The sequence below is a fragment of the Neovison vison genome, chromosome 1 (assembly GCF_020171115.1).
Source record: "Neovison vison isolate M4711 chromosome 1, ASM_NN_V1, whole genome shotgun sequence".
In the NCBI taxonomy this organism is placed as follows: domain Eukaryota; kingdom Metazoa; phylum Chordata; class Mammalia; order Carnivora; family Mustelidae; genus Neogale; species Neogale vison.
In genome coordinates, this window is record NC_058091.1 from 30,519,328 (window position 1) to 30,538,124 (window position 18,797).

Below are 18,797 nucleotides of genomic sequence, written 5' to 3' on the forward strand. Positions count from 1 at the left end.
ATACTCTATATTTATTAAAACTTATTTCAAACTCTGTAAAAATCCAAATGGGTTGAATTTACATCAGATATTAAATAATATAACCCATGTAGGTGGAATCCACACAGAGTATGATAAGGATTCTTGGGCTCTCTGCAACCTTACCCAACTACTTGGATGTTGCTACATTTTTACACGTTAATCCCTGTATTGGACTTTTCTACTTTGATGGCCGTTTTCGACCAGTTCCTCTTGGACAGACATTTCTGGGAGTTAAAAGTGCAAATAAGGTAAATATTTTTTTGATAATTTACTTTTCTAAAACTATTTTTGTTGATGTATTGTTTAATGTTTAATGTATTTGGGATTTCTCCAAAAGAACTAAACTGTAGGATTGCAAATTGAATGTTTTAGACAAAGTTAAGCATGCTTCCTTAACTAGATGTAGTAGAAAAACTCTTTCCAAAAGTTGCTTGTGTTGGCATTGCTATCATCAAAGTAGATTTTGTATTCTTAGCTGAGAATACAAGTTATATATAAAGTTATATGTTTCAAAAAGTTATTTTGATATGATTAAAGGCTGGTATAAAATAATAAAATACTCTCATTAAACCAGTAATATACATTTTGATATGATATCCATATAAAATAAACAGTACTTTTATGCAATTGAAAAATAATTCCTAGTAGCAACTATTAATGGAGGTGTTCTATTTCACTTGTAAAGATTTTGAATTACCATATTAACTATATATATGTAGCATATGTTAAATTCTTTATAGTGCTTTTAAAAGTTTGTTTATAGTATTACTGTGTACCATTTACACTATTAGGGTGCTTATTTTAGACTTTCATAATATTGTGAAAGAATATTTCACCTAGCTCAAAATTTATGCATTTAATATTCTGTTTAATGACACTTTTTTTTTCTGTAGAAGAAATAGATTTAAGGGAAGATTCATACGCCTTATGACCTCTTCATAAAAGAAAATAAGATGGAATCATGTGTTATTATGTCAGCCTTAGTCTTTAATGTATTGCATTACTTGTCTAAAGAGAATTTTATTAGTAAAGTAGGGTCATTTTACCATACACTATTACAAATAAAATACTCAGCTAGGAAATACCAGAAGTGACTGTCACTACAACAGTGTCTATGCTCCATCTACATCGCATCAAAGTAAGGTTATCTATATAGCGTAGGGAGCCGTTTCAGACCTATGGACAAAAGGATAGCCTATGATATGATAATAGTTCTACTGTACATGTTTTATCATTAATTGTTTCAAGTGCTTTTCAGTATCGCTTTTTTTTCCCTTAATATATATTTGATGATTTAGTACATTTTAATGTACCATTAGGTCAATTGTAGAGCTGGTTTTTTTATAGCTTTAGATTTTTCTTTCAGCTTTATAATTTAAGTGATAACAGGTGCTTATCATAGAAAGATACTATGCAGAGAAGAAAAATTTTTCAGATGCTTTTCAACCATTTTAAACGTTTTTTTAATTCTATCCTACAAAGTGGTAAATTATTTAAAGCTAATGAAATTCAAAGTATTTGCACCATAATGTCAAAATTGTAATCATAAAAAGGATGGCATCTGGTGATCATAATTATTTTGAAAGTTTAGGAGTTTGACCATATTAGAAAGACACTTTTACATATCTTAAATACTATAAATAGTAAATTAATTATATGTACTAATTATAGATGCAGATCTTTTTGTAGTACTAAATGGTATTATTTTTACACTCAGTGAAATATACAATTTGTAACCATTAAGCATTTCCCCATGGTGTTGTTTAATATATTTACTAACCAGATATTAATTTGTCATCTTGTATAAAAGGTAATCTTTGTAGGATTTTGAGAGTTTCATTCAGAAACACATGATATGATTCAGTTATCATGGAAGAACATAGGAAGATTGTGTGCTTGACACCTCTAATCTGAAATAATGGCTTTGGCTGGCACTCAGACTGCACTGAAAAAATTATTGTGAACAGAAGTTGTTTTTGAATCATTAATGGGGAGTAAATTATCTTCTGATTCTCTCATTTGACTTAGTCACCACAAATCATAAGAGGAACAGAATGATAAAACGTTTGCTTTATTAAAGCAAATAATCTAAATCATAGTCATTTCAGATGTGTATGACATTTTCATCCCCTCTACACTCTGAACAAATGTTAAATAGGGAGATAAGGGCTGGATTACATGCCTGCTCCTTTGGATTAACTATCCTACCTTTTTGGTTGGAAGTTTTCCTCATCATTAGGGAAAATGAGACCCTTTCTTAACTCATAAATTGATATTAAACTTTCATTTAATCTGAGAAATGTTTCTGTAGAAAAATATCTACCCCTCTCCATGTATATTACAGAAACAGTTTGTTCCTTCGATTTCAGCTTTATATACCATGGCATTTTACTAGTGGTGTTCTAGCGATTTTGAGAATTCCAGAGGAAAGCACTAGAGTTTACAGAATGAAATAGAAGAAAAACAGCCTGAAGAGTGGGCTTTCCTGGGGAAAGCAGAGAAAAGAATTTTAAAATTATTCTAAAATACCTACAACTAGTATATTATCCTTAAAATTGTCTTTAAAAAACTTGACATACTTAGAAAGTTAGTACTCTGCAAGTATTATATGAGGTATTTTATTTGTACTTTTAAACTACATTGTGTTTATTTCTTATTAGGTTGTTACATGCTACATGTTTATATTGCGTTTGTTGCTTCTGCATTCTAGTTAATCTGAAAGGGAAAAAATGCCTTAAAATCTGTAGTTTTTTTTGTAGTTAGAAAGTTTATAACTGCTTCATTTTATATTATTTGTGTTTTTAAAAAACTTAAGGTACAGCAATTGAATAATATGGACGAAGTATGCTATGAAAGTGTTTTGAAGCAAGTAAAGGCTGGACACCAGGTACAGTTACTTTCTTTTATCCTGTTTTTAGACAATACTAAATGCTTAAAATTACTAATTTTTATGCTCTTAAAATTTTTCTTGAATTCTGAGATAATGACTGAGTTTTTAGTTCTTAATATTTTTTTGGTTCAGTGGTTAGCCATGTAAGTCATAGAATATTAATAGATATCATCCCAATATTGATAGGTCATGCTATCTTGTTTGCCAATTTATTCAGTAGATAAGACAGAAAAGAATTTCATCCTTTACACTTCTTGGTTGTTGTTTTTTTTTTTTTAATCTCTTTTAAAAACACCAATCTTCTTTCATGCCTCAAAAAGTTTAATTTATATTTTTACATAATGTAAAAATTTGAAATGTTGTATTATTCTTACTATTTTCATGAAGTAGTATCAACTGAAATATATATAACGTTTTTATATTGTCTTATTGTGCTTGGAAGCTAAGCACTTTTACTTTTAAACTCCATTGTTCAAAATGCTCCAATCAAGATTGTTAGAGAAAAAGTGGAATGATAATAATTGCTTACATAAAACGTAGTCATTGCCCAATTGTATATGGGTCTTTGGATCATTTTATTTTATTATAGAATTTTTTTCTGTTATTAACCTTTTATGGCACATAAAATTAAATGCTTTCTGGTCCTTTGGTTTTTAAATTTGTTTAAAGAGCAGTGAAATCCTTTTTTTCCAAACTAAATCTTGTTTCAAGCCCCAGTATATAAACAAATCAAAGATGAATTAAACTTGAAGGCATGGAACACTGCCCACTGAGAATCTCTGATGCATTGTGCCCCTTTAAGAAATAGTTTTAAAGTCAGGTTTCTAACTAATCTCAAGAAGATATCCTTAGGTTTAAGAATAACTTTTAGGGGAAAAGACATCATAATTAAATTATACAATATTAGTGACTTACCTTTCCTAATGATCAGTAAATGTCTGAAACTGCTAGAGTTATATTTATTTTCACTGAATTCTGTACCAGCCAATGAGGCAGGTACTATTGTCATCATCTGACAGATGAAGAAAATGAGGAGCTGTATATTTACAAAATAAAGTAACATGTTTCCATCATTTTACTAGTCCAGTTGTAAATTCAGTCCATGTGAGTTTGGAGTCTCCACTAACCATCGTGTCATTATCACTTTCTGTGCCTTTATTTTATATCAGTGTATTTTTTTGATTCTCATTAGGAAACTGCTTTATGAATTGCATTATTTATTATGTACAAATAATGAAATGGTAAAGGCCAATATTCTCTCTTTAATCAAAAATATTTCCAAACTCCAACTACTGATTCTTAGTCAGGAGCCAGGACACTTTTTGTAAAGGACCACAAAGTAAGTAATTTAGGCTTTGCGGGCTTTATGTTTTTTGTTGTAACTACTCAGTTGTGCTCTTGTAGCATGAAAGCAGCTAGGGAGAGTATATGAACAATTGGGCATGGCTGTGTTTCAATAAAACTTTATTTACAAAAACAAGCAGCAACTGCATGTGGCTTGTTTTCCAACCTTTGTTCTAGATTGCCTCACAAGATTTATTTGTAGTGAATGTCTGATGATCCTAAAATGTTATCTAGGGAAACTTTTGACAGCATTTCAGTGAAAATCCTAAAAGAAAGAAATATCCTATATAGCCACCAGTATTTGTGCCTTCTTTGTAAAAGAACAGGAAAAATTTGTACTACAGAAAATTTAAGCTGTATTATTAGCTAAGGAATGTAGTTGTGGAATCCATAACATCTATTTGTATATACTATATTAAAAATATTAAATAAATATTTAAATGTTTTCTCCATTAAATTTAAAAAAAAATAGGTACTCTTTTTTGGAGCAGTTTTGGGTTCACAGCAAAATTGAATGGAAAGTAGAGAGCGTTCTCATACAATGCCTGCCCCCACATATGCACAGCTTCCCCCAACTGTCAACATTCTGCACAAGAGTGGTACATCTATTTCAATCAGTAAGCCTATATTGACATGTCAGTATCACCTATGGTGTCCATAGTTTACCTTAGGATTCACTCTTGATGTTCATTCTATAGGTTTGGACAAATGTATAATGACATGCTTCCACCATTATAGTGTCTTACAGAATAATTTCATTGTCCTAAAAACCCTCTGTGTTCAGCCTATTCATCATTCCTTCCCATTTACCACTGGAAACCATTGACCTTTTAAGTCTTTTTAATCTTTCTGTAGTTTTGTCTTTTCTAGAATGTCATACAGGTTGCAGCCTTTTTAGATTGACTTTTTTCACAATACCTACATGAGGTTTTTCTGTGTCTTTTCATGACTTCATAACTTACTCTTTAGTACTGAATAAATACTCCACTGTCTGGATATACTATTATTTATTCACATACTGAATGATACCTTGATTGCTGCCAAGTTTTGGCACTTACGAATAAAGCTGCCATAAATGTCTGTGTACAGGTTTTGTGTGGACTTAGGTTTATGGCTTCTTTGGATAAATAACAAGGAGTATGGTTGATGGATCATATGGTGAGAGTATGTTGAGTTTTATAAGAAACTGCCATACTATCTTCCAAACTTGTATAGCATTTGGAATCCCCACCATCAATGAATAACAATTCCTGTTGCTCCATAGCCTCACTAGCATTTGGTGATGTCAGTATTTTGGCCATCTGAGAGGTGTGTATTAGTATCTTGTTCCTGTAATTTGTATTTCCCTAATGACAAGTAACATTTAACATATTTTCATATTCTTATTTTCCATCTGTCTATATTCTTTGCTGAAGTGTCTGCTTAGGTCTTTGGCCATTTTAAAATCAGGTTGTTGATTTTTTTATTGTTCAGTTTTCAGAGTTCTTTGTATACATTGGATAAAAGTCATTTATCAGATGTGTCTTTTGTTAAGTATTTTCTCCCATTCTGTGACTTGGCTTCTCATTTTTTCATCAGTGTCTTTTACAGAGCGGGTTTTAAGTTTAGTGGAACCCAGCTCATCAGTTATCTCATGGATCATGCCTTTGGTGGTATATCCAAAAAAGTCATTACCATACCTAAAGTCACCCAGATTTTCACCTAAGTTATCTTCTAGGAGTTTTATAGTTTCATATTTATATTTATACCTATGATTGGTTTTGAGTTAAATTCTGGGAAGAGTATAATGTCCACATCTAGATTTATTTATTTCTGCATGTGGACTTCCAGTTGTTCCAGCACCATTTGTTGAGAAAACTATCTTTGCTCCATTTTATCACCTTTACTCATTTCTCAAAGATTATCTGGTTGTCTTTATGGCTTATTTCGGGCTTCCTTACTCTTTTCCATTTGTTTGGCTATTCTTTAGCCTATACTAGAGTGTTTTGATTCCTGTATCTATATAGTGAAGTCAGGTAGTATTGTCCCTCCAACTTTGTTCTTCAACATTGTGTTGGCTATTCTGGGTCTCCATTTAAGTATGAACTGTGAGCAAACATTCTTTTTTTTCTGTAACTTTTAATTGTGATGGAATTTCTTCTGTCACTGGAGAATTTTTTTCTAATTTGTGATAAATTTCATTATAAATGCTAACCTTTAAAAATTTTTTATCTCTTTTAAGATAATGGAAATTAAATTGTAAGTACTTTGCTATGTATGGAACATATAAATAGATAGGTTATATTTGACTCTAGTCAGGAAAACACTTAACTACTCCTTTTGTAATTGAATAACCTTGAAAATGTTATAAAAATATTTAAAACACCAGTGGTGGGAATGTTAGTGTTGCTTCTAGAATTAAAAAAAAATTAAGACAGTCATTTTTCTTCCAGTTGTAGTTAACACTTAACCAGATAAGTAGATATTTGTTTCATTACTTTGGAATACAAGATTGCTTCTGATAGAAATAAATCACCTTTTTTAGAATTAAAAAAGGTGTTTTTATGAATGTTTTTCTGGGTAAGACTGATAAATGCATATATCCATGTATAAACATACATATAAATGTACATATTTATAAATACTAATAAAAGTAAATGGCTTAATAATGTCATTATTGCCAGTATTGTAACTATTTTGGAGCCTTAGGAACTACAGGTCCCTCATCTTTGTAACAGTATTTGCCTTTATCATGCTGTTTATAATTGTTCTTTAAGTATATTTGTTATATTGCTCCCACCATTTTTTTCCATTACATTACAAAACCTTACATTATAATATGTAATATTTCTTTAAAAAATAAAATGCACCCTATTCCTAAATGCACCCTATTCCTAAATGTTGGAGAGAATAATAGTTGTATCTTCCATTGTAAGTAAGTAAAAATCCAATTAAATGTTGTAACTTAAAGGATCCTAGGAAGATTATTTCCTCTTCCTCTTCTAGCATAGTTCTTTCACTGTTACAGAGACTAACATGTCCCTGTAGGAATCATGATTCATAAAGTGCTGGCTGGGGGTGGTTTGGTCAGTATAGATGAGATCTTACCGCCATTCCTTTCATTCTTGGTGTGAAGTTGTTTAGCACGTTACTTTTCAGAAAGAAAACTGCCAGAGGGCAGGCACTTGCAGCTATAAATTCTGAAAGGACAAGTTGGGATGGAGGCTGGGTTCACAACACTGATTTCTGTTTAGAAGGGACAGACTCGGATGGGATACCCCAGAGAAGGTTTCGTGCTGCTCCACAGGATGAGGAACCTTGGAATAGAGAGTGAGCAAAGCTGAGGCAGAAGATGGTTACAAGCATGACCTCCCGAACGTTTGTGTGTGCATGTCATGGCATCCACAATTGCCAGCCTTTGACGGACATGACCTCTGACCTCTCTTCCTCTGTCTGGCTAAAATGCACTGGGGGTGATTGTGTAGAGTATGATTGCAATTTGAGAGCCCATGGAAACACTTAGGCATCAGGATTTGTGTCCAGATCTGTGACTTTTTCCAAACAAGAATTAGAGCAGGACAATTATGGCCCTTCTCGGGCTGGTCAGGCTCCTTATGAAGCCAAACTTGGGCTGCAGGACTCATGATTTCTATTTTTGAATGATTAGTCATGATGTTTATATTCTATAATAAACATAATTGTAGCACTTCCTTAAGTTCTGTAGAAATACCCATGCATTTCTTTTACTATTTTTAATTATAAAAATAAAATTAACAACACTAAGGAAAATTTTTATAGTTTCACTGTTATTTTATCATTTTGACATTAGTATTGTAATTTTTATATACATCCCACTACTCACTTTTTATCGAATTGCACATATAGCTTTTAATTTTGTTCACTGAAACTTTATTAGTTATAATCCATTACTAGATTATACTGTATATACAGTTTTATATTCACTGTTTTCTTTAATGAATACTGGACAGTTTTCATTGTTTCTGCATGGTTCTAACAGCTTTAATGTCTGGAAAAAGAGGGAGTTTTGATTCAGTTTGTAAGTTTCAGATACCATGTGAGTCTCTTTGGACTTTTAATCTTCCCAAACATTCTGATATAAGCATTATGGTCTCCTTTTGTTAAAGAGAAAGTGAAACTACAACATCTTAAGTCCCTTCCCAAGCTAGTACATACAGCTAGTAAAGGTTTGCGCCAGGACTGAAACACAAGTTTTTGTGTTGATAAAGCCCATGGCATCTTCAGAACTTTACGCTGCTCCTTTGCTGTTAAGCTGACATTAGCTTTTCCTCTCTTACTGGTTATTCCTACATTAGCGAGTGTTTTCAGTGTTTTCAATTTTCTGTTATTAAAAATAGTGCTACTATAGTGACCATCTTTCTGTCTGTTATTTTTTCTGTTGAAACATTTACTCAGGATAAATTTCCTAAAATGGAATTATGGCACAAATGGCCACATTTTGTGGGCTTGCCGCATAATTCTATGATACATTCTGAATGGATTATATAATTTTGTGGTCATAGCAGACCTATGTAGGATTTTAGAAACTTAATGCCATATTTTTATGAAAAGTTTTTCATATTTTTATGAAAAAGTTTTACAATCTGTTGTGTTTGCTATTTTAAATTTGTTTCATAATTTTAAAGCATGTAAGAAAATGATATCATTCCAGTGAATTTTTTTCTTTATTAGCAGCTATTACTTTAAATCATGATTACAAAAAAAATTTTGCATACCATATTGTTCATGCTTTCCATTGGGTGTACACCCACTTTCAATTAGAAAAACATATTCTTACCTGTGATTTTGCTTCATGACTGTGACCGTGTGGTCTTTGACCTCCGTAATTGTATTTTCTTTTTTAAGAGAGGGAGAGATAGAAATGAAGGAGAGGGGAGAGGGAGAGGGAGAAAGAGAATCATAAGCAGACTCCATGCCCATTCCAGAGCCCAATTTGGGCCTCGATCTCACAACCCTGAGATCTTGACCTGAACTGAAATTAAGAGTTGCTTAACTGACTGAGCCACCCAGACACCCCTATATTTGAATTTTTAAAATGTAGCTTAAATATAATTAAGGTGCCTGCATGGCTTAGTTGGTTAAGTGACTGCCTTCGGCTCAGGTCATGATCCCACGATCCTGGGATCAAGTCCCTCATCTGGCTCCCAGATCCATGGGAAGTCTGCTTTCCCTCTGACCTTCTCCTCTCTTATGTTCTCTCTCTCTGTCTCACTCTCTCTCTCAAATAAATAAATAAAATCTTTAAAAATATATATAATTACTATAAAAGAGATTGAGGAGAAGAAAAGAATTTGAACAAATTTAACTTGTGGACATACCAAAGAGCAAAATTAGGGGGAATAAATCACTACTAATTCTCCCATCCAGAGTTCTTGTTGGTGTGTGTCCTTTCATGTTTTTTTTTAATGCATTTTATTCCTTTAACTTCCTTTTTTCCTGAATTATTTCTATCGTTTCTCTATTATGTTTTGTCTATCCAAAAATATGACAGAACCTTAAATAGAAATAATAACATTAAAGTATAAATAAACACTTACATCAAAGATGTCCTATTTAAAAATTTAACCAGTGTGTTCTATGTAATATTGTCCTTTTAGGTTTTATGCTCCAGTAGGACAGGTCCTACAAAATAAGTTCGGGTTACAAGAACATATTGTTCATTAAGTTCCTAGTGTAGTGTATCTTATGTATGGGGTCTCTGTGGTAACTACAATTTGATTGTGACAAATGGCCTCATCTTCAAAGATTTAGCATCTTTAGTGAGATAAGAATGATGAGAAATATGAAATGCATCAAGACTATGACTTACTGGTTGATATTTGCTTCTGATTTCGCTAGTATTAACAAATGTGTAGGCCAGTGCCTTCAGATTATAAGTACTGAGTTGTCAAGGCAGTCTTATATTAATATAAGCATCTCAAGAGCTCTTTTGCAACATAATTTGAAAGCAGAGTTCCATCTTTTCATTTCTTTATTACCTATATTATGTGTGTGTAATTTTGGGAAAGTCGCTCAAAACTAAAATCTCTTCCTGTTTCAGTCTTTTCAAAGGGATCATTCTAAGTCTTCTAGTTGCAAGTTGTTCTGCCAAGTATGAATTGGCCTATAAATTCATTTAACTTAATGTGTGGGAACTTCTACTGTGGTCTTTGTAGTATGTCAGAACTGAATTTGCAAGGAAGATACTTAGGAAGGAAGGCTATTATACATTTTGATTTTGGAAGCTGAGGAAGATACCTATTTCAACAAGGCTAACAATCTTTGAATTAATCCATCACACAAGAATTCCTACTTCACAGTTCTCCTTGATTACTGAGACTTATGTGGAAGTTTGTTTTCAGGGGCTTAGGACTCCCCCCCCACCACACACACACACACCAGCCTTGCTGGAATATTTTTCCCCTTTTTTCTCTCCTTAGAGACATACCTTCACTAAGGTATGGTCCTCTACTTTTATTAGAAGGTTACCAAAGAACTTCCCAATAGATTAAAGTTTCTGAGTTGTGTTTTTCCCCCCTCATAATTGAAGTTGACTATAATGTTAACTCAGTTACTGTCTGTCTTCACATAAGGTTCCAAGTAATAAATGTCAACAAATGAATTTGTATCCATCTGTCAGAAAATGAAAAGTATATAATTCAACAGTCTTTTCACCTTATTATCTAAAAAACTGTCACCCAAATTAACTCTTCGTTTATACTATTCTGCCTGGTCAGGGGACTGAAAGATCTAACTAATAAATGCTTCATTCTGGAGACTCTTTAAATGTTTTGTTTTACGGCAAATTATGTGTTTGTGTTTGTGTGTATATATGTATGTGTTTGTGTGTATATATGTGTAGAGAGACAGACCTTTGCTTACAAAATTCAGTTATAAACTGTGTTAGTGTTCTGCTATTAAATAGCCTACTACATATTCAGTAAATGTGCTTTTCCTTGTTATTAAGGGAACATAAGTTATTTCTTATGGGGCTGTATGGGGCTGTGTACCTAACAAACTTCAGCTTTACTTTGTTGCCTTTTAAATACATCTTAGCAGTTTATATACAGGAGTTAGAAACTATAAGTAAGTGTATTCTACTCCAGGAAAATCAATTAAATTTTCCCCACTACTACCTCGTGCACCTTCTCCGTGCCAACTAGTTAAAAAATCCTTCCAGTGACTATTCTTTGATTTTGTTTGTTTTCTTACCTTGAAGTTGTTTAGTATTTTGGATTTTCTCCCTAATTGTGGTTTCCCTAAATACTTTAATCAGAGCAGCTACTTTTCAGACCATTATTAATAAGACTGACATAAGTTAAGTGTCCTTTCAGAAAAATGAAAAATATAGCTCTCAAGCAAGTGAATAGTTCTTATGATAAAAATTAACACTTTCCTTCTAAATATACAAATGAATTTCTTCTGTTTCTCTCCATTTAGATTAAATTAGAATAGAGCAAATTTCATGTTCACAAGACATGCTGACAGTCTCTGGTCATACTATTCCATGGGTTTCAGTATACTAATCATCGAAACTTACTGTGCTCGTGTACTTAATAGATTTTATGTGCAGCTTTGCCTTCAAAGTATTAAAAACAGTAGGAGGCAGTTGTGTTCCACTCAAGCATGTGTGATGACAGATGGAGAAAATCTTTTCATGTTGACTTTTCAACAGTCATACTCTGCAAGACTTCAAGTCTTCTTGGCTATTGGGAAATTAAAAGTTGGCGATTCAGCCTTTAATTTTGATCCATCTGCTCAAACTAATGAGACGTCTCATTTGTAAGCTTCTCTTTGTGTTACCAAATGCTTTATCATAAAGTACAGCTTTATCATTCCTGTTAATAATTCCCCTCCTCCTGTGTAACTTGCAGAATGGGAAAATAATTGATGCCTTAACTCTATTGAGATTTTTCTTGTTATACAAACTTTGTTACAGTGATAGAAAAAGAAATTAGAAACTGTCTCAGAGATTATGGCATATTTATAAGTGAGTTAACTTCTGTTTTTACATTATCAAAAAGCTAGCATCCTTATTTAATATCACTCAAAATCTACTAACAGTTTCAGGAATAAAAGGCTTTTTCAGTATTAAAGAGGGAAAAAAGTTAAAGTTAACTTCAATCTTGGAGTAATATGTAATATCAGGTCTTCCTTATTCAGATATGTCCTTGTTTTCTCTTTCTTCATTGTTTATAACTTTTTAGTAGATATTTCTGTTTGTAATAAGAAACCATCCTGAAAATTGACTATCAAATATGCATAAATTTAACTTCTGACTATTTGAGGGGAATTATTTCTCTTTCTTATCATTGCTTCTTAGTTTCTATGAAAATTATGAACAACTGAAATAAGTTTTACTATGCTAACTTTAATAATGGAACTTTCTTTGGCCTTTTTACCTAAAAAAGTTTTCTTCCTCCAGATATAATCATCTCTAATTCTCAGTACCCATGTTCTGTCATATCAAACTTGTTTAACATACCCTTTATTTGTGAATTGAGTGCTACCTTCTTTATTTCCTCCTACCAAATTGAGACATATTCCCAAAAGAATATAAAAGCAAGATTCTTAAGGAGGAGACATTTTAAAAACTATGAGCATGGGGAGTTAGAGAGAAGGGGTTTGGGGTAAATTGGAAGGGGAGGTGAATCATGAGAGACTATGGACTCTGAAAAACAATCTGAGGGGTTTGAAGTGGCGTGGGGGTGGGAGGTCCGGGTACCAGGTGGTATTATAGAGGGCACGGATTGCATGGAGCCCTGGGTGTGGTGAAAAAATAATGATACTGTTATACTGAAAATAAATAAATTAAAAAAAAAAAAAACTATGAGCACAAGAATTAAAGATATTCCCCTTCATCTTTGGCATTAAAGACAGTACTATTAAGGGAATATTTCAGGAGCTTTTTCATATTTTTTTAAGATTTTATTTATTTGGAAAGAGTATGTGCACACGTTGGGAGGGGAAAGAGGGAGAGAGAGAATCTTAAGCAGACTTCCTGTTGAGCACAGAGCCCCCATAAAGGGTTCAGTGTATGACCCTGAGATCGTGACCTGAGTCAGAAACTTAACTAACTGAGCCACCCAGGTACCCCCAGTTCAGGATTTTTTTAACTACAAGAAAACCTACAAGAAGTATTCATGAACTCTCTACTTCTGGGTTTGGACATACTACATTTCAGATACCCAAGAGGAGAGGCTAGGCAGGATAATATGTGTCTAGAGCTCAGAAAAGAGGTCTGGGTTGTTAACATAAATATAAGAGTTCTTTCTTTCTTTCTTTCTTTTTAAGATTTTATTTACTTATTTGACAGAGATCACAAGTAGGCAGAGAGACAGGTAGAGAGAGAGAAGGAAGCAGGCTCCCTGCTAAGCAGAGAGCCCGATGCGGGGCTCAATCCCAGGACTCTGGGATCATGACCTGAGCCGAAGGCAGAGGCTTTAACCCACTGAGCCACCCAGGCACCCCATAAATATAAAAGTTATTTCTTTAAGGGCCATAAATGGAATAGGATGAAATAAGAGAAAGTTCTAAATTTAGAAAAGGTTTGGGAACAAACCAGGTAGAGAAAGAAAAGGCTATAAAGAAAGTAAGAGGATGGCCAAAGAGAAACAAGGAAAATTTTATATCATTAGAACCAGGGGGGAAAAAAAAGATAAAAAGGGAAATTAGCATTTGAACCTACTTCCACTTCTATAATTTCTCTGAAATCCCTCAATTTTATTCTCAGCTGTGAGCTACTGCCATCAGGAAATTTTACCTTTAAAGAAAAACTTTTATTAAGAATGCATCAAGCTCTGCTTTACCTTAATATTTAGTTAAAACTACCTTTGGCTTTGGACTCTGGAAGGCTGAACAGCAGAATGCCTATGTCAACATAATTTTACATATTCCTGAAGTAGTCATGGCTAATATATAGTATTGTGATCACAGGATCAGCCTAGCAGCTGATAGTGCTAAGAAATAAGGGCTCCTGATCCATAATGTCCAATTTTAAAATTTTAGCTCCTAAATTTGTAATTTTAACTGATGAATCATTATTATATTATACCACTGTCATAGAAAGAATTATATCATACAGTGATATAATATAATGAAAATTTATCAGTTATACTTACTAACTTAGGAGTTAAAATTTGAGTCATGTCTACTTTAAGAACTTTAAGATCTGAAATGTAGTATGTCCAGACCCAATTCATAAAATTTTCACCTTTAACCAATGAATGGTCTTCCATCCTTATTTCTTGGATAAGTGAATGGTGTAACTATAGATTTAGTTTCATAAGTCAGAAACCTCAAAGTTGTCCTTGTCAACTAACTCTCCCTTGTTCTCCTTCCTAATCCTTCGTTAGTACCTACTCATTTTACCTAAGTGTCTTTCAAATTTCATTTCTTTCCATTCCTTCCTCCTGAACCATCACTTCCACTGTCTAATCCAAGTAACCATCATGTTGTCCATCAGTTGTACTAACCACCTCTTAATTGCTCCACCTGCATCCCTTCTGGCCTTCCTCTAGCTGCTCTGTACATTCCAGCTGGCTGGAATGATCTTTTCAAAGTACAGCTCCAGGATGACAATTGAATGCTACAAGCTCCTTTAAAAGGGTTTGGGGGTCCCTATATTTTCTGGCTTTTACCTTCTTCTGTCTTCTTCACATACCTCTCTCCCTCATTTCCTATTCCTGTCTTCCTGGTCTTCTTTCAGACCCTCATCATAGAGATGCTCTTCATTTACCTCTGAGCTTTTACATAACTTAATCCCTCTATCTCACACATCTTTCCTTAATCTCTGCTTAGTTATCCTATATTAAATCCTTCAGATTTTCTCTTTGTTAGAGAAGCCTTTGTATACCTCCCTTCCTCTTTTACCTCCCTTTTATGAATGGTGTAGTAGCCTAGCCTGTCTTCTTCATAAGTCTGACTATAGTTACATTTTTTTCTGGCTGGTTTTGGTTAATGCCACTTTTTATTTTAAGATATCAGTCCTGTGAAAAAGATGGCTAACGATGGTCTTGCTCATCATTATATTGTCACGGCCTCACCAGTAACTGGAGCAGAGTTGGTGCACAGATAATGTTTGATGAATAAGTGAATAGGATATGGTAGTCTTTGCAAGTCTGAAGTAATCCTTAAGGAATTAGGGGGCAACTAACCTCAGGGAAAATTGAGAAAATAATCATCCACTCTACATTAAGCTGAATGTCCAGGCAGAGAGTAGAACAATATGGAGATTTGAATGACATCAAAGGATGCTTTGATTACCTTCTTGAGGAAATCCTCCCCTCCCACCACCTGGTTGGCTATAAAGATCAGTGAAAGAATGTTGGTATTCTCCTTTAAAATGTTTCATTACATAAATTTATTCTTGATATTATTTCATCTAGTTATAGTCTTTTCTGTTATGCATATTAAATTATCTCATTTTCTCCTAATTTGAGCTATCTATCTGACTTAGCTATATTTCATGATATAGATATCATTTGTGCCACCAGTTATTTGAAGTTAATATATTCTTTCTTTCTTTTATTTCTGTTCATTAAGCCCTAGAGAAGTAACTTTTGAACCCTTTTAAAATTTTACATTTTTAAGAGAACAGAGAAAAAATTCATTTTTCTGAAATACAGCTTACCATAAGAGTACTCAATTACATTCTTGAAATTTTATATATAATAGTTCCCTTATTAACCTTGTAATGTTCTCTTCATTTGCAAAAGGAATGTTTTTTAATGAAGAATATTAGTATTACATTTTTACTTCATTGTTTTTAACATTTTTTTCTAATTTTTTGAGGCTTTTCATGTTACTGAAATGATACATTCTTGTAACAAGTGAATTAACACAAAGGTGCAAAAAGATAAGGCTAAAGAATTACTTTCCCCTTACCTCACTTTACCTCCAGTACCTCCTACCCCTGAAATATATTCAGTTTCTCCTGGTGCATACAGATTAATACAAGTATGCACATATCTTTAGGAATTTGAATCTTTTTTTTACATTGGTTATTTAGTGGTTTCTGGACTTTACAGTAAAAATTCACAGAGTATAGTAAAAAAGTTTGAGAATGATGCTGAGAAATTTTGAGGGTATAAACTAGGTTTAGATCTCTCCTTGTACAGATGATAAATATTTAGCCAGAAGATCAAAAGAAAAAAATAATGCTGTCCATAAGCTTGGAAAAAAGTAGAAGCAAAACAAATAATTTTATTTTCCTGAAACTCATTTTGTTTCTATTCAGTACATTGTTGAGCACCAGTGAACTCAGAACTGCAAGGTGAAGTTTGTGTTCTATCCCTTTCATCTATTGTGTAGGTGTGTACCATCTCTATTTTTACATGCCTGATCTCAATATAAGTTCCTGATAGAAGTTAGTAACTTTTCTATCCATTTTCTCCTTCTTTGCATCTTCTTTGGTGCCCTTCTACATGTATAAAGTGTCAAAATGTGAAGGCAGTACAGATTGCTTTGCCCTCTTCCGGATACTATTCTTTTAACCATATTATTGTGTAATTTTCCTCTCAGTTTCTCTTTCACACCTCTAGAATATCTTACATAAAAACAGCAATAACTGTTGGGCTTTGTATATATGCTTTATGCATGTAACCAATGTTATAAATGCATATTTTCTGACATAACTGCATGGTTTACATGAAAGGTGAAGTTAGTTAAATAATACAAAATTTATTAAAAATTTTGTTACTTAAAGATTCCATGTAGGGGTGCCTCGGTGGCTCAGTGGGTTAAGCTACTACCTTCATTTCAGGTCATGATCTCAGAGTCCTGGGATTGAGCCCCACATCGGGCTCTCTGCTCAGCAGGGAGCCTGTTTCCCCCTCTCTCTCTGCCTGCCTCTCTGCCTACTTGTGTTCTCTCTCTCTGTCAAATAAATAAAAATCTTTTTAAAAAAAGATTCCATGTAAATCTATAGCTCTTTCAAGTAAAATATTCCAGATTTAGGAATTGATTATATTAGATTATTTAGTAATTTATTGATGTGACTTTTGTAATTATAGTACTAAGTTCTAGTAAGTACATAATTATTTGGTTAAATAATATAAAAAAGCTTTTAGTCTGTTTTTTAGTATTCACTTCTGTCAAACACTTTGTATATTCAGTATTTTTAATCTGTTAAAAGTAGAACCTAACTTACATACATATTCATTTTATACTATTATTTGAATTATTTATATTGTTATTTAAATAACAGTAATAATATAGGCTTAGAAATTACTAAAACAATGTTTTACTGCGTGTAGTCCTTTTTCTTTCTTTTTATAATATCATAGAAAATTCTCTAGATAGCCTTTCAGAATATATCACAATAAATTGTCAGAATTTAATATGACAGCTATTTATTTCATTTTAGAAAATAACATATTGAATCTCTTTATTAACTAGTTTCCAACTGATATTTGACTTGCAAGTAGTTGGTAGATATGTTTAATAACTTTAGTTACCTCGATAAGCATTTGTTGACTACATTTTTATAGCCCTCTTTTGATAAAATTGGACAGACAATATTTTTATTAAAGCTGAGTATAAAATTTTGTGTCCCAGGGAAACCTGATAGAGCTATTCATGTATTTGCTCAAAGTGCATAAAAGGTAGGTGAATATTCAGATTAATTACTCATTGCAGCTTTTTACTGCCTTGCCTATAGCTGGAGTTTTTGTCTTTTTGGTTTGTTGTCGTTGTCATGTAGCTTATAAGTGAGAAGGGGTGGGAAGAAAGAAATTATGTCTCTACAGATAATAATATAAATCAGGATTGTTTTTAAGGGAATAACACAACAGTCTCATATCTCATTTTTTTTCATGGTTTTTATAAATGAACAGATAGGAAATACAGCTCTAAGTATATTCTGGCAAATAAAGTAGGCATTTCCAGACTGTATAACATTCAACTTAGTGGCTGCTCCTGAAATATGGTTGAAGACCTGTTAAGTCTTATGGAGGGTGTACACACACTCACACACACACACACACGCTCACAAACAGAAATAAGAGACACTTGGAACAGACTTTATGTTTATTCACAGAGCATCGTGTTGGAGGGTGTATACACACACACACACACACACACACACACACAAGCTCACAAACAGAAATAGGAGACTCTTGGAACAGACTTCGTGTTTATTCACAGAGCATCCTGTTGGTTGCTACTCCCTAGCCTCCCACAGGGCAATATGGGTGAGAGCTGGCTGCCTCTGTGCACATGGGTTACACCATAGAAGATGAGCTATAAAATTATGAAACTTGAAGCTTATATGTATGGTTGTTGCTGGCACGTCTGTCCCCTCTCTGATCGGGGGAGTAGGGAGGAGATGGAGAGAAAGAACAACAGAAGAAGGAAGAAGAGGGAGAAGAACAATAAGGGAGGAAAGGGAGAGAGATGAGGAAGGTAGAGAGAAAGTAGACCAAGTGACCCAAGAACCTTATATTTTACTCTAGCATATAAACAGATGACCTCTTGAAGAAGGAAGGGAGGACCTGTACCCTGGAACATAAGCAGTTCTTTCCTTGAGAGATTAGAAAGGAGCCTC

At 33.3% G+C, this 18,797-nt stretch overlaps 1 protein-coding gene across 1 annotated transcript in view; it reads left to right on the forward strand.

Moving 5' to 3' along the window:
• ASCC3 (activating signal cointegrator 1 complex subunit 3) overlaps positions 1–18,797 on the forward strand; it is a 343,681-nt gene that overhangs the window by 144,489 nt on the left and 180,395 nt on the right. The window contains exons 12-13 of the mRNA XM_044245000.1: positions 93–269; positions 2,837–2,908. Coding sequence (XP_044100935.1) covers positions 93–269; positions 2,837–2,908 — 249 coding nt within the window. The remainder of the gene's footprint in view (positions 1–92; positions 270–2,836; positions 2,909–18,797) is intronic.